Source organism: Nycticebus coucang, chromosome 2 (assembly GCF_027406575.1).
Source record: "Nycticebus coucang isolate mNycCou1 chromosome 2, mNycCou1.pri, whole genome shotgun sequence".
In the NCBI taxonomy this organism is placed as follows: domain Eukaryota; kingdom Metazoa; phylum Chordata; class Mammalia; order Primates; family Lorisidae; genus Nycticebus; species Nycticebus coucang.
The window spans coordinates 84,080,323-84,105,769 of record NC_069781.1 but is presented as its reverse complement, the minus strand read 5'-3'; the positions used below and the strand labels follow the sequence as shown (position 1 = coordinate 84,105,769).

The 25,447-nt window shown below is 38.1% G+C and overlaps 1 protein-coding gene across 2 annotated transcripts in view; it reads right to left on the bottom strand.

Moving 5' to 3' along the window:
- The window catches only part of LOC128574486 (aldehyde dehydrogenase 1A1-like), a 158,865-nt gene that overhangs the window by 1,990 nt on the left and 131,428 nt on the right, over nt 1-25,447 (bottom strand). For both annotated transcript variants that reach the window (XM_053575090.1, XM_053575084.1), the window contains 7 exons: nt 19,294-19,422; nt 17,965-18,078; nt 12,365-12,467; nt 9,917-10,101; nt 8,839-9,003; nt 6,929-7,086; nt 3,618-3,692 (listed from right to left, as the gene is read on the bottom strand). In XM_053575090.1, the coding sequence (XP_053431065.1) occupies nt 3,618-3,692; nt 6,929-7,086; nt 8,839-9,003; nt 9,917-10,101; nt 12,365-12,467; nt 17,965-18,078; nt 19,294-19,422 (929 nt within the window). The remainder of the gene's footprint in view (nt 1-3,617; nt 3,693-6,928; nt 7,087-8,838; nt 9,004-9,916; nt 10,102-12,364; nt 12,468-17,964; nt 18,079-19,293; nt 19,423-25,447) is intronic.

Below are 25,447 nucleotides of genomic sequence, written 5' to 3'. Positions count from 1 at the left end.
AGATTTGTTCACATTTCTCTTTATCTTAACAGTTCTGTAAGCTACTAGTTCTGTGTTTCTAAAATCTTCACTGTACAAATCACCTGTGACCTTATTCAAAGTCTCATTCTGATTCAGTAGATCTGGGGTGAGGCCTGACAATGCATTTCTAGTAAATTTCCAGTGATAACCATGCTTCTCATCCAGGGTTGACGCTGTAAGAAAATAGGGACCACTAACAAGTTAGGTTTGTTTTTTCCTCTGTCCCCAGGACTGAGACTGGCACTAATTAAGCAGGCACAGAGGAAATATTTGCTGAACTGACTTGGCAAATATTATCGAGCAAAAAAAATATTCCTTTGAGTTCTCTCTGTAAGCCCAGTAGTTTGCAACACTTCCTTGTTCATTTTCTATGGGATGGGAAGAAAGAAATATCTTGTGAAGTGTTGAGAGCCAGTTAAGTTTAAACAGGCATACCAGCAATGTCTCCAGGGACCTCTGTTAACCTAAATGAAAATGAGTTCAATCCCGCAAAGGAGGAAGTTCTGCCATGAAACCCATTCCAGTGCCAACCCATGACCAGAGATGCAAAATCAAGGTTTGCACATTCTGTATCACCATCAAATACATGGGGGTCTGCAGACCACCAATTTTGGGTCTTTGAGGACTCTATTCCCCACTGATCAATTCTTTCTACCTTGGAGCACAAATTGTAATTTAACTCTCGGTGATCCCTTAAGTACTTCTCTTGAAACACTTTGCATTGAATGACTCATTTACTAAGTTCCTGAAATTTTGACTTGAATAGTAGGATCCTTAGCTAGAATTTTCAAAGTAAAAAAGTACAGCATTAACTTTGCCCCCTATATTTTGGAAAATAAAATTCTATACACCTATGTCAGGTTTAGGAGGTTATTGATGGTTTATTCCCATTTTCAGTCCTTCTCTTATCTGATGTCCTTATGTCTCAATCTTAAAGTCTATATTCAACAAAATTGATATTTGGTCCCTTTTGATCATTTTATCATTTAATCATCCCTTTTGATTATTTTATCTTCATGATTCCCAGGAAAATGTGTTAGATAGCTGGGCTAGCAATGAACTAACCCACTTTCAGAGTAATCTAACCTTTGTTCCAGCTTTTTGTACAAAGTAATTAGTTCTGCCAAGGGATTCTCCAGGAACAGCTATTATAAAGAGAAGAAACTAGGGAAGGAAGAAACCACTTAGTCAGTTTCTGCTTTGTGACATTTATAAGGCTAAGGATTGGACATTCATTATGTCATAACCATATTAAAAAGAAAGTTAACATCTCCGTTTGAAATATAAGGAGCAGGGGCTCAGCAGATGAGCAACTTGAAGCAGGCAGTACGGCCAGCAAGCAGGGAGTCAGGATGTAAGGGCAGGCCGGTCAGACTCTAAAGATGTCTTCTCAGATAAGCCTTGCACTTTCTATGGATTGGTCTTTTGCCATTTTCAAAACATTCCAGACATATGCACAGCCCCTCACTATTCTACAAGTAAGATCTCAGTCAATTGTCTTGACTTTAGGACTTTTTAGTCTCTATCATATTTAACTCTGAAATCACACTTCTCACCCTAAGAATCCACAGCAACCAAATTCACTAGCCCTTCACCATGCCACATGCAATGTTCTGTTCAAGAACGCCCTCGATGAAGTCCCACCTCTTCTGGAAGGTCTTTTCTTACTTTCTTAACTGCCATTAAGTTTTTATCCACTGAATTTCCACTGAAGACTTATAACCATAGATTCTTAATCATGGAAAGGAGCTTAAAAGACCTTCTACTTCCTCTACTCACTCCTGTCTCCACCCACTATTCTTGATCTTGTGTGACAGATGAAAAGAGTGACAGTTTGCGAGATGCTGTCCTAAATGCTACATTCTCATGGTTTCCCCATGTTCTGGCCTTCAATATTTTTCTCTGCACTTTAAGTGCTGTCTTGCTTCCCTGAGGTCTGAGTCTCCATCTAGTGTGTATGGATTGTCTTGCACATCATTTTACATATTCCTCCTGCCACCACAGTTATATAGAGTAGAACACAGTGTCATGTGCCTAGGATCTCATACATAGAAAGTACATCTACGAACCAATGCATGTTGAGAAAGCTGATGGGTCATTCTATCACCCCTCCATATTTATGGCTTCCCAGAAGTATTTCCTTGTAATTCAGCCCATTCATTAAGACAAATGACAAAGTATCTGGCTTTTTCGTGCCTTTGCAACCCTTAGAAACTGAGAAAAACTATTTTTACTTGCTCTTTACAAAATGGACAGCAATACTATGTTTGATTTCACGGATTTATATATGATTTATCTTTTTTCTTTTTAAATTTATTAGTAAATGTAAAAAATTAAAAAAATAAAATAGGTAAAATTTCTTGAATAAATAACCAAAAATCTTGCCTGCACTTGTTTACATGTGTGAATATTTTTACAAAATGTCTATATATCCTAGTTTTAAAAGCACTGAATACTCATAAGTCCTTTTAAACATAAATTTTCTCAATCTATTTACTACTATAAAATATGATTTCCTTGGTCAAATTTCCCTTTAGATTTATATTTCAGTTGCCTTTCTTTGCAGTCATGACATAATGATGAACCATTTCTATACTGTATTGTTACTTGTGATGAAAAGTGGATTCTTTTGACAATTGCAAATATTTGGAACAATGCCTAGATAAAGATGAAGTGCCAAAACACGGTCTAATGCCAAATACTCCTCAAAAAAAGCTAATGGTATCTGATTGGTAGTCCAGCACTGGTATTATCTACTACAGCTTCATGAAAAGCTGGTCAACAGGTGACAGTGGATGATATGATGAGGAGGCTTGAGATTAAGCAGCTGAAATCAGTCAATCCAGGCAGGCTAATCCTCTTGCAAGACAAGACTGTCACAAAAAATGCTGCTCAAAGAACAGAAGCTGGACTACAACTCTGTCATCCATCTGTTCACCAGACCTTGCACCGAACTGACTATCACTTCTTCTAGGCTTTGGACCACTTTCACAGAAAAATATTTAATTTTCAACAAGCTGCGGAAGATGCCACTGGCAATTTCTTGGCTTCTTCGCTGGGAACATGCACAAGCTACTGTAAATGTGGCAAAACTACGTTGACAGTTTAAGTGCATACTTTGATTAATTGTACTGCTTTTTGTTTGGGATATAATAAACTAAACTTCTGATTCAAAACAAATATTTCAGACTTAATGACTTAATACTTATTTAGGAGATATATTCAAATAACTGGAGTCTTCCTATATGTGCATACTTCCAATAATCATCAATTTATGCTTTTCATATCCTTTCTGGAAATGTTTCTTGCATAGATTGCATTCCTATGCACAGCAAACAACTCTACGAGTAGCAACATTTCCATCACCAATGGAAAGTGCTTAATATAGACCCTTATAAATAAATTATATTTCCCATCTGCCATCACCTTTATGCATGTATGGGGGATAGCCAACCTCTAAGAAGCTATTTGGTGGTATAAATTCTCCAGGAAACAACAGAAAAAGGTTTCATTTAAGAAAGCAACTGTAAGTTAAACCTCTAGGAGTAAAAACTATTTTCACGAAGGTAAGTGTATTAATAGAAAATTATTCTTACATTTCTCGTCCATTTCCAGACATCTTGTATCCACCAAAGGGGCACTGGGAAGAAATCATCATATAGCAATTCACCCTGAAAAGAAAGAAAAGAAGTACATCATAGACAATACTTACCATGTGAGATAACTCTAATTTGGCAATTTTACAAATTTAAAAAGCGCCTTAAGAATGCCATTGCTTTCAACATAACATACTTATCGCAACAAAAAAGCAGCATCAGTTAGAATGCAGAAGTATATAGATACATACCACCTGGAAACAAAGAAAATGGTATATCTAGGTATGTACATGTGGACATTCATTTTTGTAGTATATCATGTTCCTGAGAAGCTATAGTTACAATTATAAAAGCTACTGTAGAATAGCTTATGTGCCACAGAACAGGAGTAGGGAAACTGCAGCCTAATGGCCACATGTGGCTTTGTGGGTCCTTTTGACTGAATCTAATTTTTACAGAATAAATCCTTTCATTTTTATTAATACATTTTTGTTTTTATATTTTTATTTTACTTTCAAAATGAATATAAGTAAAATACCAAAGAATAAAATAAATTTCAATGAAATAATCCTCTCAGACTGACCAGCACAGTTAGCATAATTAGTAAGCCATAAAGGGCTACATTAAGGGCTGCTACACTCAAGATGTCGTTCTAACTTCCCCCGGCCTGACTGATGCCTTTACTGCATGAGGCTGGTTGGCAAGGGCTTATGTCTGGGGGAGAATATGCCCGTCTGTTATCAGCTTTTGCTAATGGTGTACTGTATTTCTGTTCGAAGTGGAATCTGTGAATAGTTATATAATTGATAGTATTTTTTAAATTCTGTCTGCTTAACAGCCTGTCATGTTAAAGACCAAGAGAATGCTAAAGGAAGACAAAAGATTTTTAATGAGGATCGGGAATTGCCATATTATCTTGTTTCTGCTAAAGATGAGATAATTTGCTTTGTGATACTGCAGTATCAGCTAGCATAAAAGGAATCAGTGCACATCAACACTACAACATTCATAAATACCACAAATACTTTGAATTAGAGGGAGCGGTGTGAACGGTTATATTGCAAAAAATTAAAAAATGAAAATCAAAAGCCAAGACAATTCGTTCAAGCAGCAATAAGATCTAGAAATAATGCCACTGAAGCAATTGACAAGTAGCTTATGTGCTTAGGAAAAAAGGGAAGCCATTTTATGATGTAGAAATTGTGAAGGAATACATTATTGAAGTTGTAGGATGCTTAGATCCTGATAACATTTCAAGGTATAAACATCTGCTTCTTTCAAGGAGAACCATAACTTGGCAGCATGAATTAGTCTTCAACTTAACAGAACAACTTCATGTACTACTTAAAGAGGAAAATACCTAATATTTATCACCTCTGATGATGTAATGATACTACTGAATGGTCCTAACAGAAGATTTTCTTTCTATGAAGAATTGTTCACTTTGGGTACGCTTGTGAACAGAACACAGGGAATAGACATCTTCGATAACTTTCAAGATAAATGATGTGAAGTTGGACTGAATTCAGTAAATTTAGTGAATAGATCTACCCATGGTCCACCTTCCATGACAGGAAAACACAAAGGGTTTATTAAATAGATTTTTTAAAGTATTAACAGATCCAGATGCTCTAATTTCTTTTCATTGTATCTTGTAACAATGAAATCTGTGCTAAAGCTACTACGTTAAATGACACTTTGTGACAAGTTATAAGTATTGTTACTCATATTCCTATAAATGCAACACAGCATTGCCAGTTTTGTAACATGCCAAAGTTGAAGGATGAGGTATTATTCAGTGTAGATTTGCCATGTCATTCTAAAGTATGTGGGCAAGGACAGGTGTTAACCAAAATTTTATCTCTGTAAGAACAGAGAGTTAAATCTTATGAAAAACAGCATCAGCAACACGAATTATGGAAAGAAGATTTCTATAGGAATGAAGCATTTCTGTGTGTAATCATGTCAAATCACAATGACTTAAATATTTCTGTGAAAGGTAAAATGAAGTCTATATATAAGATACGGCAAAAAATCCAAGAATTTCAAAGAAAGCTGTCTTTTTTCAAAACACTCTTCAAAAGGAAACTTCGGATGAACATTTTCCCCAGTTAGGAAAGGTCATTAAAGAGCAGGATGAATATATATGAATCATTTGAAGATTGCACAGCTGTTACAGACCTATTTGAGGATTCAATGAAAAGTTAACTGACTTGGAGAATCATGACATCACACTGAAAATAGCATTTCAGCCTCACCTAGTTGATATCACTAAGACATCTAAAGAACTAGAGATAGAATTGATTGACCCCTCAGTTGATTATTAAAGTCATTGTTGCTAAGAAAGAGCCAACTGAAATGGGGGAACATAGTAGAATACCCATACCTTCAGCAATATGCCCCCCAAAATGTTTTCTTACTTTTTAACCACTCATTGCTATGAATATAGTCTCCTAACCCAAATCAAGATACCCTTAATAACCAGGGGAGGAGTGGTGGCTAACACCAATAATCCTAACACGCTAGGAGGCTGAGTTGAGTGGATTGCTTGAGCTCTGGAGATCTAGTACAGCCTGCACAAGAGTGAGACCCCATCACTCCAAAAACATCAGAAAAACTAGCTGGGTATTCTGACACGTATTTATAGTCCTAGCTTCTGGGGAGGCTTACTTGAGCCCCAGTGTTTAAGGTTGCTTTGAGCTATGATGCCATAGCACTCTACCCAGGGTGACAGAGTGAGACTCTTGTCAGAAATTTAAAAAAGGATCCCCTTAATGTCAGAAATGACTGATACCCATTTAGAAGATGGCAGACCTCCCTGCCACAATCAAATATTCAAATGCTTTCCAAGAAGAAGCAGACACAAAGTCATTAAAAGTTTGAATAACTTTAAAATTTACAAACAATTTTCATTTTTTGAAAACATTAAGTACATAGTAGTTAGATTTCTACAAAATAACGTACATTCTGAAGTATATTTAATGGAAGATTCTTAAATACAACTTTGATTACGGCTAAATGAATGTGTCTTTCCAACACGAAAAAGTTTCCCACCCATGTGTTAATCAAGTATCAGTAAAATATTTCAGGTAAGCAATTGTAGGAGGCTGGATAGAGTTAAAGAAAACGCCCTTCCATGTGAGTTCTTCCATTGTAGCAGGGTTTTCTGTTTTTGTTCTTAAAGGCAACGAATGCTTCTTTAGCAGAGTGTGCATTTCCAAATGAAAAATCCACGTCTAAAAAGGTTAAAGCTAAGTAACCTGTTACTATCGTTAACACTGAAAAAGCTGCATTATTTAGGTTTGACTTACCACACTGCCCCCGCTTGCAGAGCAGAGGAGACTGTTATGGCTTTGTCAAGGTCTTTGGTAAAGACTCCTGCCGCAAGCCCATAGTGAGTATTGTTTGCTCTCTTGATCACATCATCTAAAGATTTAAACTTCATGATTTGCTGCACTGGTCCAAATATCTATACCGCAAGAAATGGATTAAAAAAATCAAAATGATAGGTTAAGACTAGACGTTTCAAATGATACTGCAATTTTTTAAAAAAATAAACTATCCTACATTGATTAAGACTCTGCTCTAACATCAAATTTAAGTGTAAAAATCCAATTAAGTAGCTTCAGCAATGGTAGGTGGGAACGGATGATGATCATGTGTTCAGTTATTTTTGGAACAAGATAGGTTACAAATGATTAAGGCAATATTCATTTTTTAGATGTTGAAATTGAGCTTCTGTGAACTTACAATTGTGTATCAAATTATTAACTTCAGAATTTCTTTTTCATTTTTAGGGCATGTAAAATTCTCTCCCCAGTTTTCTCATCTTCCAACTTACTACATATAATAGGAAGCTCTAGAAAGCAATGCTATCCTTTTGGATAAATGACTAGGAAATAATTATAGTAAATTACTTTTAAAAACCAGAATACCATTGGTTGAAATATTAACCATTTTACTACATTTAAATATTTTAATAATTAGTCAAGTTATATAAACATGAATTTTTGTTTAGATTCTACTTTATAGCCAAACCTTATACAATTTACATACATTAATAAAGAATGGTTCGTTACTGCTACACCTTAAACCCTTAGCTATCCTGCACCAATCAGAGCATGAGTTCATGGGGAATGGCTACGGTTTCAAACAAAAACCAAAAATCACACTTTTCTCAGCCTACACCACTCTCACCCTTGCTAAACACTCTAGTTAACACAGCTTAAACCCAAGTCATTCTGTATTTCAGCCCCAGGTAGGAGAAAGACAACTGGATTATCTTTTAAAAATTAAGCTCCTAAATTATATTTTAGTAAGATATTTACTAAAATTAAATAAAAGGAGGAGGTTCTTCTGAGTGTTTTCTGAATTTTCTGGGAAACAGGAATGACTAGAGGCAAAAATCAGAAATGATAAATGGTTTCCTGGTGTTCACCCCTGCGGCAAGTGTTAGGGAGATAGGAGCTGCTAAGCAAATAGAAGCTGAGTATAAATTCCAAGGTTGTAAATGTAATCATGAGATTGTAACCTAGGGAAACAGACATATAGCAGCTGCTGTAGTAAGTGTACTCATATTTTACATAATTTTAATTGAACATAGTATATGGCTCCAGGCGCCCACTTTGAAGTTTAAGCTAACTATTCTACTATGAATTAGTATGTTTTTATGAATTGTAGTTGCCATGTTATAATAGATCTATTGACTTTATTCCTTCTACCTACTGAACTTTTCTATACTTGACCAACATCTCCCCAAACCTCAAATCCCATTCCCCGACCTGGTGACCATCATTCCACTCTCTATTTCTCCAAATTTTACTTTTTTAGATTCTACGTATAAGTGAGATCACATTTGTCTTTTGGGGTCTGGCAGGCAACACCTAACACAGTGTCTTCCAGGTTCATCCTCATTGAGGTCAATGATAAGTTTGTTTTTTTGTTTTTGTTTTTTTTAATCTTTTAAGCTATGAAAGAAGCACCTAAAAATTGCTAAGCAGCCTGGTCTATGTTTGGCTAAAACTTTTGGCTGGCCCAAAGGATTCTTTACTATTGTTAGTCTTGATCACAAATAAGCCTTTATCAGTAACAGAAAGGGTACTATTTATTGAAAAAGACGTTCAAAGAGCTGAGAATCTTAAAGGGACACTTAGTACGCACATGTGCAGACAAGGCATGACAACATCACAGAACATGAACAGAACAGAACGAATCCATTTACCTCCTCTTTGGCGATGCGCATCTCATCTGTAACATTAGAGAAAACCGTGGGCTGGATAAAGTAGCCTTTACTCCCGGAGGGGCCTCCGCCACATTCCAGTTTGGCCCCTTCTTTCTTCCCACTCTCAATGAGATCAAGAATTTTGTCATATTGTTCCTTGTCAATCTAGTTGAAAAATATCACATGGGAAAACAAAGTTACAGGTTTATAAAGATAACACATCGGTGGGCCTGTTAATGAGGTTTCAAAATGCTACGGTTATGGCTATTGAATCAAACATTGAGAGGCTCTGATTCATTCCTTAGGTGAATTTGATTCTCATGACTTTTCACAGAAGAACCCCTGAAGATAGACATCTGTATTATAGTTATGGAAAAGAAGCATGTCAGTACCGCAAACCTTTATTCGTTTGCCATTTCTTCACTCTGGAAGGAATGTCTATAAATAATCTAACACATTTACCTGGAAATTGGAGTGCTTATTGAAATAAAGAGAGTGAATACAGAAAAAGAGAACTTTGATACCCGGGTTAATTGAACAGGGCAGTAGGAGAGCAGACACTTTCAGATTTCTCTTAGAAGACGCCTGTGCCTATGTTTTGATCCCCCATTGTTGAACCATCCCCTCTGGTCTGCTCTATGTGCTTAGATGTTACATTCTGACTGTGGTTTGGACATCCTCCCACTGAAGGTTTCTTTGTTTGAAATTCCAATTTCTGGCCTCTCTTAATTGTCACTATCCTGTTCCATTAACTGGGCCACATCTAAATACAAGCATGACAAGTATTTCAAAACTGAGGAAAGCAAGAACTTTATAGCGTTTGTTGATTTCCCTTGTGTCTTTCATTTCCAGTATGATTCTTACATTGTTTCTAGGCATGAAAAATGGGCAAGACAAAAACACGATGATTTCTTTATCACTGGGAATTGATTTTTTTTTTTAATCACCAAACTGGCACAGTACCATTACTTAGGAAGACACGTGGATGGGAAATAACCTCACTCAATAAAATCTAGGCCTAAAGAGGAGACTTTATTTTTGTCCCCTGAAAATGCTATCCCTTCTGCTGTGTACTCACCTGAGGGCCTTGACTCACTCCTGGAGTCAGAGGATTTCCAAGAACGTACTTCTTTGCCAGCTCCACACTCCTTTTCACAAACTCATCATAAATTGACTCTTCCACAAACAGCCTGGATGCAGCGACACAACATTGGCCCTGGTGGAAGAACACTCCTCTGTGTGCAAATTCAATGGCATTGTCCACTGAAAGAAAGATATTCAAAGCAAGGAAGACATTCACATTGAAGAAGAGATATTTTCTAAAAATTGTATGTTTTTATATACAGGAGAACCTCCGTGAGCTGGCTATACAAGGGACTGTAACAAACTGGTCAACATAGAAACTTCCATTGAGCACATGTGCTGCATGTCCACTTTATGAAAATTAGGTCAACGTAAGGAGCTGGTCCACCTTACTACATTGACCACCTCGTTAGGTCGATCTAATTTTCATAGACCAGAATGTACCAAAGGTACGTAGGTTGAGTGGTGGTCAACTTACAGAGGTTCTACTTTATTTCTTAGAGGCAAGATAGTGATAAAGAAAAGTTATGAGTTGGGCGGCGCCTGTGGCTCAGCGGGTAGGGCGCCGGCCCCATATGCCGAGGGTGGCGGGTTCAAGCCCAGCCCCGGCCAAAACTGCAACAAAAAAATAGCCGGGCGTTGTGGCGGGCGCCTGTAGTCCCAGCTACTCGGGAGGCTGAGGCAAGAGAATCGTGCAAGCCCAAGAGTTAGAGGTTGCTGTGAGCAGTGTGACGCCACGGCACTCTACCAAGGGCGGTACAGTGAGACTCTGTCTCTACAAAAAAAAAAAAAAAAAAAAAAGAAAAGTTATGAGTTGTATTTTCAGACATGAGCACAATACATTCAACTTCTTAATAGTCAAGTGACAAATTAGTCTTTCTGATCCTTTATTTACCACGAAAATTATAGCAATGAATAGCAGAATCTGAAAAAAATAGTGGTTATTATTACAACCTTAATATAAACATGATTGAGAAAGTGGATTTGATCATAAGATTAAAGCTTATTGCAAATGATTTTTATAAATATCTCCATTTGTTATTAGTTGGGTGACTGTGACTATTTCTTTCAGGCCTCATGTTTTCAGTGGATAACAAAGAAAATCTGAAATGTCTATTGCATTAAAGAATCTCAAAGTTTCTTAAAGGGATATCTGTGGGATAAAACAAAATAAAACTAAAAAGAGGCATAGGAATTCTAATACTCAGAGTCACCCATCCACCTTATGACTTTATTCTAGCAAAGACATTTTCAAAATCTATGTAAGGTATATTATTTCATATATGCCTTTAAATTCTTTTTATCCATTTGTTTTAGGTAGTAGAATGTACTTGAAAAGGCAGAAATAGGCTGCTTTATAAGTTGATCCTAAACAAAAATAAAGTTTTCTTTTCCTTTTTAACTTTCTACATACTGAAGATTCAACTCAACATTTTAGCAACTAGGGCGGCGCCTGTGGCTCAAGGAGTAGGGCGCCGGTCCCATATGCCAGAGGTGGCGGGTTCAAACCTAGCCCCGGCCAAAAAAAACTGAAAAAAAAAAAAAAAAAAAACATTTTAGCAACTGGGTGTTGTTTTATTTATTTGTAAACTAATAACACCTGCTTAAGTTTTAGTGAGAGCGGTTTGCGGAAAAGCTTAGAAAAATTAGGAATCTTCTCATGTTTATAGAATGTTTAATAAGGTAGTATATTCTAAAAATATTTAATTAAGACCATCATAAAAACATAGGCCAAATTCATGAAGCATCTGTGTTTACAGCCACAAATAATGTAGCTGTGAAAGAAAGACTGTTACAGGAATATCTGACTATCTATGTCTGCTAATTAACGTCTATTTAGCAAATAATTTTGGGATTCTACTTGGTAATATAATGACAATGAACCCAGAATATTACAAGTGGACTCTCACCCTAATTGCAGGTTAAATATACATAAACGCAACTATATTTGCGAGGGGATTAAAAAAGAGAAATTATTTAAATAGAAGGTGTGGTTTTCTTCTGGCTGTTTTATTTAATTAGCATATGACCCATATGAGAAGGGAGATAGCAAAAGTGAAATTGCTATGTTCCCATTTGGTCTCAGTCTAGCAGGTCCCTGGGTTATCTCATTACACTTAATATGACTCTAATAATTAAAGGTATGGAATTTGAAAAACTACATTATGGCTCCGAAATGCAAATGTTTGTGTTATCTAGAGTTTGGTTGAGTATTTAGCCATTTATTCCAAACCAGGAAGAAATTGTGCCTGTGTTAAACTTACCCACGTGTTACAAGTTTATGATAATTTAACAGATTTTCAAGAGTAACTCTGGGCTTTGATTAATTCCTCACACTTTGATATGGGAAGAAAACCTTCTTATAAAATGGTAACTTCACTCTGTGGCATTATGAGACACCAAGAAGGATGGAAGGAGAAGAGTTAAAGCGGCTTAGACTCACGGTCAGCATCAGCAAACACAATGCAAGGGCTCTTTCCCCCAAGCTCCAGGGTCACCCTCTTCAGATTGCTTCTCCCAGCAGCTTGTTTGATCAATTTACCAACCTGAAATAGAACATTACAAAGGAGAAGGCTTAATCTGCTCTCACAAAGACATGTTTATTTAGTATTTTAAATCTATATGACGTTTGTGCCATAGTCAAACTTCAGAGTTAAATTACATTTGGGTGAAACCCTAAATGAAATTTTCCAAGATTTGGCCACTGTAGATATAAAAGGCTCCCTTCTCCAAGCTACAGACATAAGAGGCAAGAGGAAAATGTTTATGAGCAAAAGAATGGAGACGTAAAACCTGAGAGCTGATCTGGATGTGTCTGGCCAGGCAGGGGAACTTCATCCCTTTACAGGTTATGTGGACATGTCACGACCCAATCACAATGTATTTATTAGGACTTTTCATCCTTCTACTGGCATCCAGAGAACTCTATCCAGCCAAACTGACAGAGTCAGCACCTCCTGAATCTCATCGCTCTTCTCACTATATACCTGCTCCAATCCAAGCTACCCCTTTCTAATCTTCGGAATCCAGCTCAGATTTCTACTTCTCCTTGAAACCTTCTGATGACTCTAGGTAGAAATGATGCTCTTCTCCTGGCCTCCAAAGAATCTCCAGAAGGCTCTTTCAGAGACTGCCTCGGGTGGTTTTATTTGTACACACACAGGTCTCTCAGATCGTTACCACCTTGCAGCGACAATGTCCTGACACTGCATCCCTCCCCTCTGTAGTGCCCCTCACAGTGGGCTCAGTGAATTGTTGACTGACCCACAGCCTTCTCTCTCTTCCCTCCCCTGTAACACATACACTTTGATCAGTGGAGTTAGCAAAAGAAATTGGATCTGTGCTCCATGTTGCTATTCTGTTACTTGGAATTCTACTGTTCTGGTTTCTTCTTTAATGATAGTTGCCTCTACTGTTTTTAATTTTTTTTCTTTGTAGATCTTCCTCCCTTCAAGATTAAAAAATAAAAATAACTATAGAAAGCAATCAGTAAAACCTGGCCTGTTTTAATAATTTCTTCTATCGTTTTTATTAAAGCCTAATCCACTAACATGGTCTTTTCTTTTTTTTTTTTTTAAATATAATTCCTTGTATTTTGCCTCTTTTATTCTCCATGTTTCTTTTCCTACTCCTTATGTCAGATTTTAATAAAAAATTTCCATCCTAACAGAAAAGGCAAGTAAATGCTTGCTAAGCGTTTGTTTAAACATTATATGGTTACTGAACTGCTAGTGTGCATTATAGAATAAAGTATAAACCTGCAAAAGTTTTCATCTTAAAGATGTTGTGGTTCTAAATCAAACCCCTAAGGGTAGATAAATCAAAATAAGGTAAGACTGCACTTGCATTCGGGAACCCTGTCTGAAGGGTTTCTTTCTCATTTTCCTTCTACAATATATTCCTTTGGACCACTTTTTTTTTTTTTTTTTTTTTTTTTGAGACAGAGTCTCACTATTCACCCTTGGTAGAGTGCTGTAGCATCACAGCTCACAGCAACCTCAAACTCTTGGGCTTAAGCGATTCTCTTGACTCAGCCCCCCAAGTAGCTGGGACTATAGCCGCCCGCCACAATGCCCAGCTATTTTTTTTATTATTGTTGCCATTTTAATAGTTTAATAGGCTCAAACCCGCCAGCCCCTGTGTATATTGGCCAGCACCCTAACCACTGAGCTATCGGTGCCAAGCATTTAGGAGCACTCTCAAAAGTTAAATTTTCACTTCAGGTGGTTAAGAATTTTCTCTGTTCTAGATAAAATTCTTTGCCTTTTCCTCTGAGTTCTCCAATTTCCTTCTGCATCTTTTTTCCCCTCTTTTTCCTTTTTATAAAATTTAGGTTTACTGGAGAAACTATTGAAATAGAAAACTTTTATCTTGGAGAAGAGAATAAAATCAGAATTTCTAAATGCTACAGATGTCAAAAGACTCGCATGAAAGTATTGTTAGAACAGTGGTTCTCAACCTTCCTAATGCCACAACCCTTTAATACAGTTCCTCACGTTGACCCGCAACCATAAAATTATTTTCATTGCTACTTAGCAACAAAACTGTATTAGTAGTTACAGTTGCTACTTAGCAACTTAACTGTATTAAAGGGTCACGGCATTAGGAAAGTTGAGAACCACTGTGTTAAAAGAATGGACAAGGAAGACAGGTCATACTTTTGCTTAGTTCAAGTTTAAATGGCAAATAAAAAGCTAGTTTGAATTTTCCCAAGTCTAGCTACAGGCGAAACAAGGAAAAAATCCATAAATTTGTTTCATGATTTTGGTCTCTTGGAAGAGAGTAAAGATTCATCATTTTTATCAAAGAGATTTACGCAAAAGATAAGAACTATTAAAAGTATAGGTAAACAATATATTCTATGGTATTGTGGTATTGCCACGTGTACAGGGCAGAGGTAGCAGATGCTCCTAAAAATGGTATAACTTCTTGTGTCTTACACAGTGTGGGTAGGGTGCTATTTTATATTAATCTAATGGGACCTTAAAATTCTTACCTTGCCAAAAGTGTTGTTAGAATGGGAATCATTGCTACAATGACCACGATGGGGGAAGTAAGCGCCTCTTTCATGGCATTTGCCAAGTTCCCTAATTTCTTCCCAGCAACAAATCAGAAGCTAAAAAGGAACCCAGAGAGAGGTTCTAGGGAGCAGGGACCTAAGTTCCATGAGTTGGAACGGTGATGGTTTTTCTGTGTGAGTTTCTAAAAACACATTATTAACACTTGAATTCAGAAGGCTCTGGGACGGCAGGGTGAGGAGAAAGCCAGTGAGGCGGCATGTGGTGGGAGCCATTTTCGAGGCGCCTATGGCCACACAGGAACAGAAAGCACATGGGAATGAAAAGTACCTGGAATAGTCAGGAAGTGATGAGGCAGAGTGGCGGAGATGGACAAAAATTATAGCAAGAGGAAAGTCTTCCCTCATACCTTCTAAACTAGTGTGAGAAGTTAAAGAGTAGGCTAGGAAAGAGAAAAATGGACATGAGCACAGAACACATATAATAACCTTGTGGTTTATTAATTGCTCGGTTGGGTGTTAAATGTTCCACAACTCATCAGCTCACTTCATTGTGTTCTGTATGACTCAGTAAGGTTGATGTTATTGTCTCCATTTTACAAATGAAGAAACTCATTTAGCAAGGATTTTTTTTTTTTTTTTGGCTGGGGCTGGGTTTGAACCTACCACCTCTGGCATATGGGGTGCCCTATGAGGTAAATATATATTTATATATTTTATAAAAAACATATGTATTTCTTTCTCCTAGACATGGTATAGAAAAATGTAGGGCACCCCTGTGCCCTACTCCTTTGAGCCTCAGGCACCACCCAGGATATTTAATTTTTGAAGATACACTGCTAGGAGGGATAAAGTCAGAATATGAACCCAGAAATGTCCTACTTTTTTTAATCTTCAAGGTTTTGAGGTGTTTCTTGGTATGTGAAATCCCCCCCCCCCAATACAATAGAGGCTCCTAGATGAGCCGACAGAAACAGGCTGCAATACTACAAATGGGATCAGGGAACAGAAGCTGTGGTCCAGATGAACTGGAGAAGTGAGCCGGTGTAGCATCCAGGCCTGGATAGTTACACCTTCCCCCCTGGGGAAGGTCTAAAAGTCCAGGCTCAGACCTTGGCCTTTGTTTCTTTACCTTCTTTGCTATAATTTCAACCTGTGATTTCACCATTTTAAAATGTATTGCCGGGTGGTGCCTGTGGCTCAGCGGGTAGGGCGCCAGCCCCATATACTGAGGGTGAGGGGTTCAAACCCAGCCCCAGCCAAACTGCAACAAAAGACAGCCGGGCATTATGGTAGGCACCTGTGGTCCCAGCTACTCGGGAGGCTAAGGCAAGAGAATCGCCTAAGCCCAAGAGCCAGAGGTTGCTGTGAGCTGCGACGCCATGGAACTCTACCAAGGGCGACAAAGTGAGACTGTCTCTTAAAAAAAAAAAAAAAAAAGTTAAAATGTATTGCCATGTCTTGAACATTCCCGTTCACTTTGTTCACAGTAAATCCTAAATATGAGGTTGGCTTTCCCTACCTCGACTGAGAATTGATACAGGGTGGACATGAAGTTTGTGTACAATTTACTATGTTAAACTACTTTAAATCGCACACGAACTTTATGTCCACTCTGTAGAATGCAACATTTTTCTATACCATGTCTAGGAGAAAGAAATACATGTTTTTTTTAATAAAATATATAAATATATATTTACCTCATTTTTAAAAGATAAAAAATCTTTGATTTTCCACCATTTCTTTTCTCTATATAAATATTTCTTCATATTAGAGTAGCTAAGTAGGATTATAAAATAAGAAAATTAGCCTCACCTCCCTATCTGGAACATTCTTTCCACCTCTTAATCTCCAGGAAGTTAAGAAAAGGAACAAATCCTCCAAACACGAGTTCTAGCAACTTTCGGACATCCTGATCCCTTCCCATGAGCCCCTTCTGGCACTTTGTATGTGTCTGAGTACTTGTCAGACATCCGGCCTCACTTATCACATCCTGCCTCACTTCTGACTTGCACCGGCAACTCTCTAGGAGGGGTGATGCTCATTGTTCATCCTTTATACTGTACACCAAAGAATGGCATACATTACTTTTTGTTGAGCATCTAACAATGTCACATTTTTTAACAGAACGATTCAACAATTTATTTTTCTGGGTACAATATGATCTCACTACTTTCTTTTGCTTAAGATAGAAGATCATCTTAATAAACGGGCATCCTTTTCCAAAAGTCTCCCAGGCTGTGTCTCTCCTTCCTTCTTTCTCTCCGTCTTGTTGCTCCTCCCAGTGATCATAGTTCTTTTACCTTTGGGATGCCCAAGCTTGAGCCAGACAAGGAGAAAAGTTAGTCTAGGCCAGAGGTGCTCAACCTGTGGGTCGCGACCCCTTTGTAACAGTGAAAATACATCCTGCATATCAGATATTTACATTACAATTCATAACAGTAGCAAAATTACAGTTATGAAGTAGCAACGAAAATAATTTTATGTTTAGGGGTCACCGCAACATGAGGAACTGTATTAAAGGGTCATGAGGAGGCATTAGGAAGGTTGAGAACTACTGGTCTAGGCCAACAGTAATATTAAAAGGAAGCTGAGTTTCTGGTTCCCTTTCTGAATGTCTAAGGAAGAGAGAAAATAGGAGAGCCTCCAATAAGAAGCTGAGGGTAAGGCTCTCCTATTTAATTTTCATAATCTACAAGATAATATTATATTCATTCATTTATATTTTCATTATAAACCTTAAAATTACATGACAAGGTCTCAGTGGCCATATTTCTCAACAAAAATATAATAATGGGAACATGTTAAAAATAGCTCACTTCATCCTCTGAGTTTGTAATGGCTACTTCATTTCATCCAAACTATATCTGCTTATGTTCTATGCACATATTTGAAAGCTAGAATATGAAGCAAAACATTAAAAAAAACTTTTGCTTTAGGGAAGTGTTGGCTCAAAATTAGTTACATAAAACAAGCATCTGAGACGTGCAGACATTCTAACCTCCAACCTGAGTAAGGGATATTACCTCTGTTGATCCTGTGAAGGCCACTTTGTCTATGTCCATGTGAGAGGAAATGGCTGCTCCTGCAGTCGGCCCGTAACCAGGGACAATATTCACTACTCCAGGAGGAAACCCTGCCTGAAAGGGAAAACAGGAAAATTCAGCTAAATGGCTTTATGGATATATTCATTATTATTATTATAGTTATAAGATATTACTAATAATATATTACAGTTAATATTAGCCCACATAAAACAACTCAGGGTCACATTGTTTCTCCTCAGGGTTAAGTCCATACTCTATAGATTATTGCTCTAAGATTACTCCCTCATGCACCATCATAGAAACTCACAGGGAAAACATGAATAAGTGTTTGGTAAATTACTTACACAGAAGGAAAGCACTATGTTTATCTTCCCCACCAGCAAAACTAAGAAGCTAAAGGGACATCACATGTTTTAGTTTACAGTCAATTGTTCAGGGCATAACAGTCGAAGTGGAAGACTCCATTGTTGTTATTTAATCAGTAAAATGTTAAATAAGTATGGTCATCCTGTTTATGGTTACATTTCACGATCGGTTTCAGCGCCGGTTAAAGATTTCAGGTAGAAAGTGGGGGAACTGAGTAGAGCACCTTAACATTTCACGTTCATCACATGAAAACATTTTATCTTGACATCTCTTTTGCCTGTTTTTAATGTGAAATAAAGAACATTTTTAAGACATGAGCTCAGATTTCCTGAATTGAATTTTCTGGTAACTGCATATTTGTTGTTTTAAGTTTTGGAAGATATGAAGAAAAAAGAACAAAGGTTTGTAAGTATATTAACACAATATAGATAGTTTAAGATAAGTTTCATGGGCTCTTTTACTAGTTTTAAACAGAAGGATAAAGGCAGAGGAACCCACATTAGAAGAGAATATGAACACATCTACTTATGGGAGATGGATTTAGATAGAATGTGGCCTTATGGTACAAACAAGCATCTTTGCACAGAGGTCTCTAATCATCCTATACTAAATTGAACAAATTTGCAGAAACCACCAGGACATTAATGGCAGTTACAAACCAACTTAACATTTCAAATTTGAAAGAATACTATACCAATTTCAATATAAATTTATGTTCATGAGAGTTGGACAGAAGAAATAAAAAGGTGATCTCCAGGTGACTGATGTCAACCCCTGGCATCAGACATACTGTCTGCATTTGGGCAGAGACTCACTCAGGTTGAATCCCAGCCCTGCTACGTACATCCCCACACTCGACAGGAGTCTGTTGTCAACAATACAATTTGCAGTAGCACTAAATGAACTCAAGTTTTTGTGAATATGTGCACTTAGGAGACTTACCTCTTTTACCAAGGATGCCACCTGAAGAGCCGTGAGAGGAGTTTGCTCTGCTGGTTTGACAATCACAGTGTTTCCACAGCTCAGGGCAGGTGCTATCTTCATAATAAGCGTGATCAATGGGAAATTCCACTAAAAAACATCACATAATAGAATCTTTATGTTGCTGAAAAGCATATTTTCTTATCTAACTTCTACATTCTAACTTCTGCAGATATTAAAATAAGTATTGCAGTAGTTTTATATAACTGGCTGGTATATTCTATTAGCTTCATTTTCAAAAGCAATTAGAAATGCCAGGCATGTGGCTCATGACTGTAATCCTAGCACGCTGGGAGGCTAACCTGGGTGGATTGCCTGAATTCCCAGGTTCAAGACCAGCCTGAGTCAGAGAGAAACCTTGTCTCTAAAAGTAGCTGGGCGTGTGGTGGGGGCCTGTGGTCCCAGCTACTTTGGAGGCTGAGGCAAGAGAATAGCTTGAGCCCAAGAGTCTGAGGTTGCTGTGAACTATGACACCACTGCACTCTACCAAGGGCAACAGAGTGAAACTCTGTCTCAAAAAAAAAAAAAAAAGGCAATTAGAAATGCTAAAATGCTCTAAATAAACCAGTGGGAAGAGAGTAGGAAATAGCTCCAAAATTCAATCACACACTCCCATTTGAGTTCTTCTTCTACCAGGAAAGTAAAAATCACTACATAGCTTGGCTTCCCATTAAGCATATTGTAAGTTATCTGTAAGTGTTTAAAATATGCGACTATTCCTCATTTATTGCTTTTATTTACATAGTAGCATCATTTTGTAGCATTTCTTTCTAGGACAAATAACCTTGTTAAAGACAAAGATACACTGGGTCCAGAGGCCAACTATTTGGGTTCAAACCACAACTTAATCACTAGTAGCCACAGGATTGGCAGTAATGTAAGTTACTTGCTCTGTGTGTGTGATTTCATCATCTTTAAGTGCTGCCAATGGTCCACTCTACTGCAGATGGTTGTTCTGAGGATTAATCAAGAAAGTGGGCCAAGAGCTTAACACAATGATTGGTTCACAATAGGCACACACTATATATTATCCATTATCAGTATTTACAATTATATAATTTTATAGGTATTATTGGCCTTTTTAATTAATGAGGAATTTCATTAAAATGTTGATATGGGAGAGGGGCGGAGCAAGATGGCAGCCGAGTAACAGCTTCCTTGAATCTGGGCACCATGAGTCTGGGGAGATAGGACTCCAGGCATCTCTGGCTGCTGGGATCTGCCTATCATCACCCCTGAGAGGATACAGGGAGTCAGCAAGAGACTTCTGCACCCCAAGAGGAGGACTAAAACAGTGGAAAACCAGCAAGCGGTCGCGTGTGTTCAATCCGTCTAAACCCGCCCGCAACTGTAAGTTCAGTAGCAGCGAGACTGCAAACCAGAAAGGCCTTACCTGTGAACTATTTTGGTGTCTTTGGACTTGGCACTCAGCTGAACTGCCTTGGGGAGAGCCTGAGCGGGAGTGCGGAGAACTTTGGCCTTTGTCTAGGGCCCCAGTCTGAGCCGCTGAGCCAGACGGAGCTAATAGTGTTTGGCTCTGGGTCACAGGGGGCAGCCATTGTGAGCAATCTGCCCCGGCAAGCTCCTCCCTCAGGGTCGCAGACCTAGAATTGGGTGGGAGCTGGTAACCCAGTGACCAAGTAGCCTAAGGGCGAGGTCTGAGCCACCTTGCAGCCCTAACCCTCGGGGGCACAGGGAGACCAGTTTTGGCACACAGGGTAAGTGGATAGCCACTTCAGCAGTGATTCCAGTGACAAGCACTTCCCTGGGAAAGCTTCTGCTCAGCAAGTGAACAAGTTCAAAGAGCCTTTTAAGTGGGCTGAAGAGAGATTTAGGGTGTCTACCTGCTGGGATTTGAGAAACTAGCAGCCTCCAGTTGTATCAGAACTGTGATTAACATCTCATACCCCAGAAGACCACGTGTTGCCCAGATAATATTCAATAACATATACATACTGCTTTGTTTTTGGTTGTGTTTTTTTTTTTTTTTTTGGTTGGTTGTTTTTTTTATTTTGATGTTGTAGATTGTTGTTTTGTTTTTAAGTTCAACCTTTTCCATACAGATCCTTTTTCTTTCTCAATTTTTCTAGTTTAATTATAATTTCCCATTGCTGCCTATTTCAATAATTAGAACTTCATTTTTGTTAGGGTTTCTACTGCTATTATTTGGTTTTCCAACCAATTTTATCCCGTAAGTTTTCTGTTTGCTTGTTGTGGTTTGATTTACAGGATTTTTGTCTTTCCTCTCTACTTGGTGGAGGTGGGGTACTGTGTCTGATCAGGTTAGCAAAGAGCTGCTGACCTCAAGGGAACCACACAACTGGGCACCCCCAGAAGGTGTTTGTTTTTTTTTAAGGTTGTATCAAAGTACCCTACTGTACACCTATATTGCTCCGTCTCCCTCTTTCTGTGCCTCTCTTCTTTTTGTCAATATTCCTTTTACCCACCCCCTCTCCTTTCTCTATTTTTCTTTTTTTTTCTTATCACTCGGTCCTCCATTCTTTCATCCCTTTATTGCTCTTCAACCTTCTCACCCTTCTGGTCCTGTAACCCTTAGTCCACAGGCATGAGAACTTAAAGAGCAAGAGGAAGTGAAAGGAAAATTAGGGCAAGGAAATAGATAAAAGAAATCACTCATGAGGAAGAATCAGCAGAAAACTCCAGGCAACATGAAGAACCAGTCCAGAACAACCCCGCCAAGGGACCATGAGGTAGCTACTGCAGAGGATTCCACCTATACAGAAATGTTAGGAATGACAGAAAGGGAATTTAGAATACACATGTTGAAAACAATGAAAGAAATGATGGAAACAATGAAGGAAACTGCTAATAAAGTGGAAAATAACCAAAAGGAAATCCAAAAACAGAATCAAATCAGAGATGAACGATATGAAGAATATAAAAAAGATATAGCAGAGCTGAAGGAAATGAAACAGTCAATCAGGGAACTTAAAGATGCAATGGAAAGTATCAGCAACAGGTTAGACCATGCAGAAGAAAGAATTTCAGAGGTAGAAGACAAAGTTTTTGAGATAACTCAGATAGTAAAAGAGGCAGAAAAGAAGAGAGAGAAAGCAGAACGTTCACTGTCAGAATTATGGGACTTTATGAAGCGTTCCAACATACGAGTTAGAGGAATTCCAGAAGGGGAAGAGCAATGCCCCAGAGGAATGGAAGTCATACTAGAGAATATTATAAAAGAAAATTTCCCAAATATCACCAAAGATTCTGACACACTGCTTTCAGAGGGCTATCGGACCCCAGGTCGCCTCAGCTCTAACCGAGCTTCTCCAAGACACATTGTGATGAACCTGTCCAAAGTCAAGACAAAAGAAAAGATTCTGCAAGCTGCCAAGAGTAAGCGCCAGTTGACCTACAGGGGCAAATCCATCAGAGTGACCGCAGACTTCTCTAATGAAACTTTCCAAGCAAGAAGACAATGGTCATCTACCTTTAATCTACTTAAACAGAACAATTTCCAGCCCAGAATTCTGTACCGTGCTAAGTTAAGCTTCAAAATTGATGGAGAAATCAAATCATTTATGGATATACAAACATTGAGGAAATTTGCCACAACAAGACCAGTCCTACAGGAAATACTTCAACCTGTTCTGCACACTGAGCACCACAATGGATCAGCAGCAAAGTAAGAACTCAGAAATTAAAGGACAGAACCTAACCTCCACACTGATGCAAAAGATAAAACTAAGCAATGGACTCTCACCAAATAAGACGAATAGAATACTACCACACTTATCAATTATCTCAATAAATGTTAATGGCTTGAATTCCCCACTGAAGAGACATAGATTGGTTGACTGGATTAAAAAACACAAGCCATCCGGGCGGCACCTGTGGCTCAGTGAGTAGGGCGCCGGCCCCATATGCCAAGGGTGGTGGGTTCAAACCCAGCCCCGGCCAAACTGCAACAAAAAAATAGCCGGGCGTTGTGGTGGGCGCCTGTAGTCCCAGCTGCTCGGGAGGCTGAGGCAGGAGAATCACATAAGCCCAAGAGCTGGAGGTTGCTGTGAGCCGTGTGAGGCCACGGCACTCTACCGAGGGCGGTAAAGTGAGACTCTGTCTCTACAAAAAAAAAAAAAAAAAAACACAAGCCATCCATTTGCTGTCTGCAAGAAACACACCTGGCTTCAAAAGACAAATTAAAGCTCCAAGTCAAGGGTTGGAAGACAATTTTTCAGGCAAATGGAATTCAGAAGAAAAGAGGAGTTGCAATCTTATTTTCAGATACATGTGGATTTAAAGCAACTAAAGTCAAAAAAGACAAAGATGGTCACTTTATATTGGTCAAGGGAAAAATACAAGAAGACATTTCAATTCTAAATATTTATGCACCCAATTTAAATGCTCCCAGATTCTTGAAACAGACCTTACTCAGTCTGAACGATATCTGATAATACCATAATAACAGGGGACCTTAACACTCCTCTTACAGAACTGGACAGATCCTCTAAACAGAAATTAAACAAAGACAAAAGAGATTTAAATGAGACCCTAGAACAACTGTGATTGATAGACGCATATAGAACACTCCACCCCAAAGTTAAAGAGTATACATTCTTCTCATCACCCCATGGAACATTCTCCAAAATTGATCATATCCTGGGACACAAAACAAATATCAACAGAATCAAAAGAATTGAAATTTTACCTTGTATCTTCTCAGACCATAAGGCACTAAAGGTGGAACTCAACTCTAACAAAAATGCTCGACCCCACCCAAAGGCATGGAAATTAAACAATCTTCTGTTGAATAACAGATGGGTGCAGGAAGAAATAAAACAGGAAATCATTAACTTCCTTGAGCATAACAACAATGAAGACACAAGCTACCAAAACCTGTGGGATACTGCAAAAGCAGTTTTGAGAGGAAAATTCATTGCTGTAGATGCCTACATTCGAGAAACAGAAAGAGAGCACATCAACAATCTCACAAGAGATCTTATGGAATTGGAAAAAGAAGAACAATCTAAGCCTAAACTCAGTAGAAGAAAAGAAATATCCAAAATCAAATCAGAGATCAATGAAATTGAAAACAAAAGAATCATTCAGAAAATTAATGAAACAAGGAGTTGGTTTTTTGAAAAAATAAATAAAATAGATACACCATTGGCCAGACTAACGAGGAATAGAAAAGTAAAATCTCTAGTAACCTCAATCAGAAATGATAAAGGGGAAATAACAACTGATCCCACAGAGATACAAGAGATCATCTCTGAATACTACCAGAAACTCTATGCCCAGAAATTTGACAATGGGAAAGAAATGGATCAATATTTGGAATCACACCCTCTCCCTAGACTCAGCCAGGAAGAAACAGAGCTCCTGGACAGACCAATTTCAAGCACTGAGATCAAAGAAACAATAAAAAATCTTCTAACCAAAAAATGCCCTGGGCCAGATGGCTTCACTCCAGAATTCTGTCAAACCTTCAAGGAAGAGCTTATTCCTGTACTGCAGAAATTATTCCAAAAAATTGAGGAAGAAGGAATCTTCCCCAACACATTCTATGAAGCAAACATCACCCTGATACCAAAACCAGGAAAAGACCCAAACAAAAAGGAGAATTTCAGACCAATCTCACTCATGAATATAGATGCAAAAATTCTCAACAAAATCCTAGCCAATAGATTACAGCTTATCATCAAAAAAGTCATTCATCATGATCAAGTAGGCTTCATCCCAGGGATGCAAGGCTGGTTTAACATACGCAAGTCCATAAACGTTATCCACCATATTAACAGAGGCAAAAATAAAGATCACATGATCCTCTCAATAGATGCAGAAAAAGCATTTGATAAAATCCAGCATCCTTTTCTAATTAGAACACTGAAGAGTATAGGTATAGGTGGCACATTTCTAAAACTGATTGAAGCTATCTATGACAAACCCATAGCCAACATTTTACTGAATGGAGTAAAACTGAAAGCTTTTCCTCTTAGAACTGGAACCAGACAAGGTTGTCCTCTATCACCTTTACTATTCAACATAGTGCTGGAAGTTCTAGCCAATACAATTCGGCAAGACAAGGAAATAAAGGGAATCCAAATGGGAGCAGAGGAGGTCAAACTCTCCTTCTTTGCTGACGACATGATCT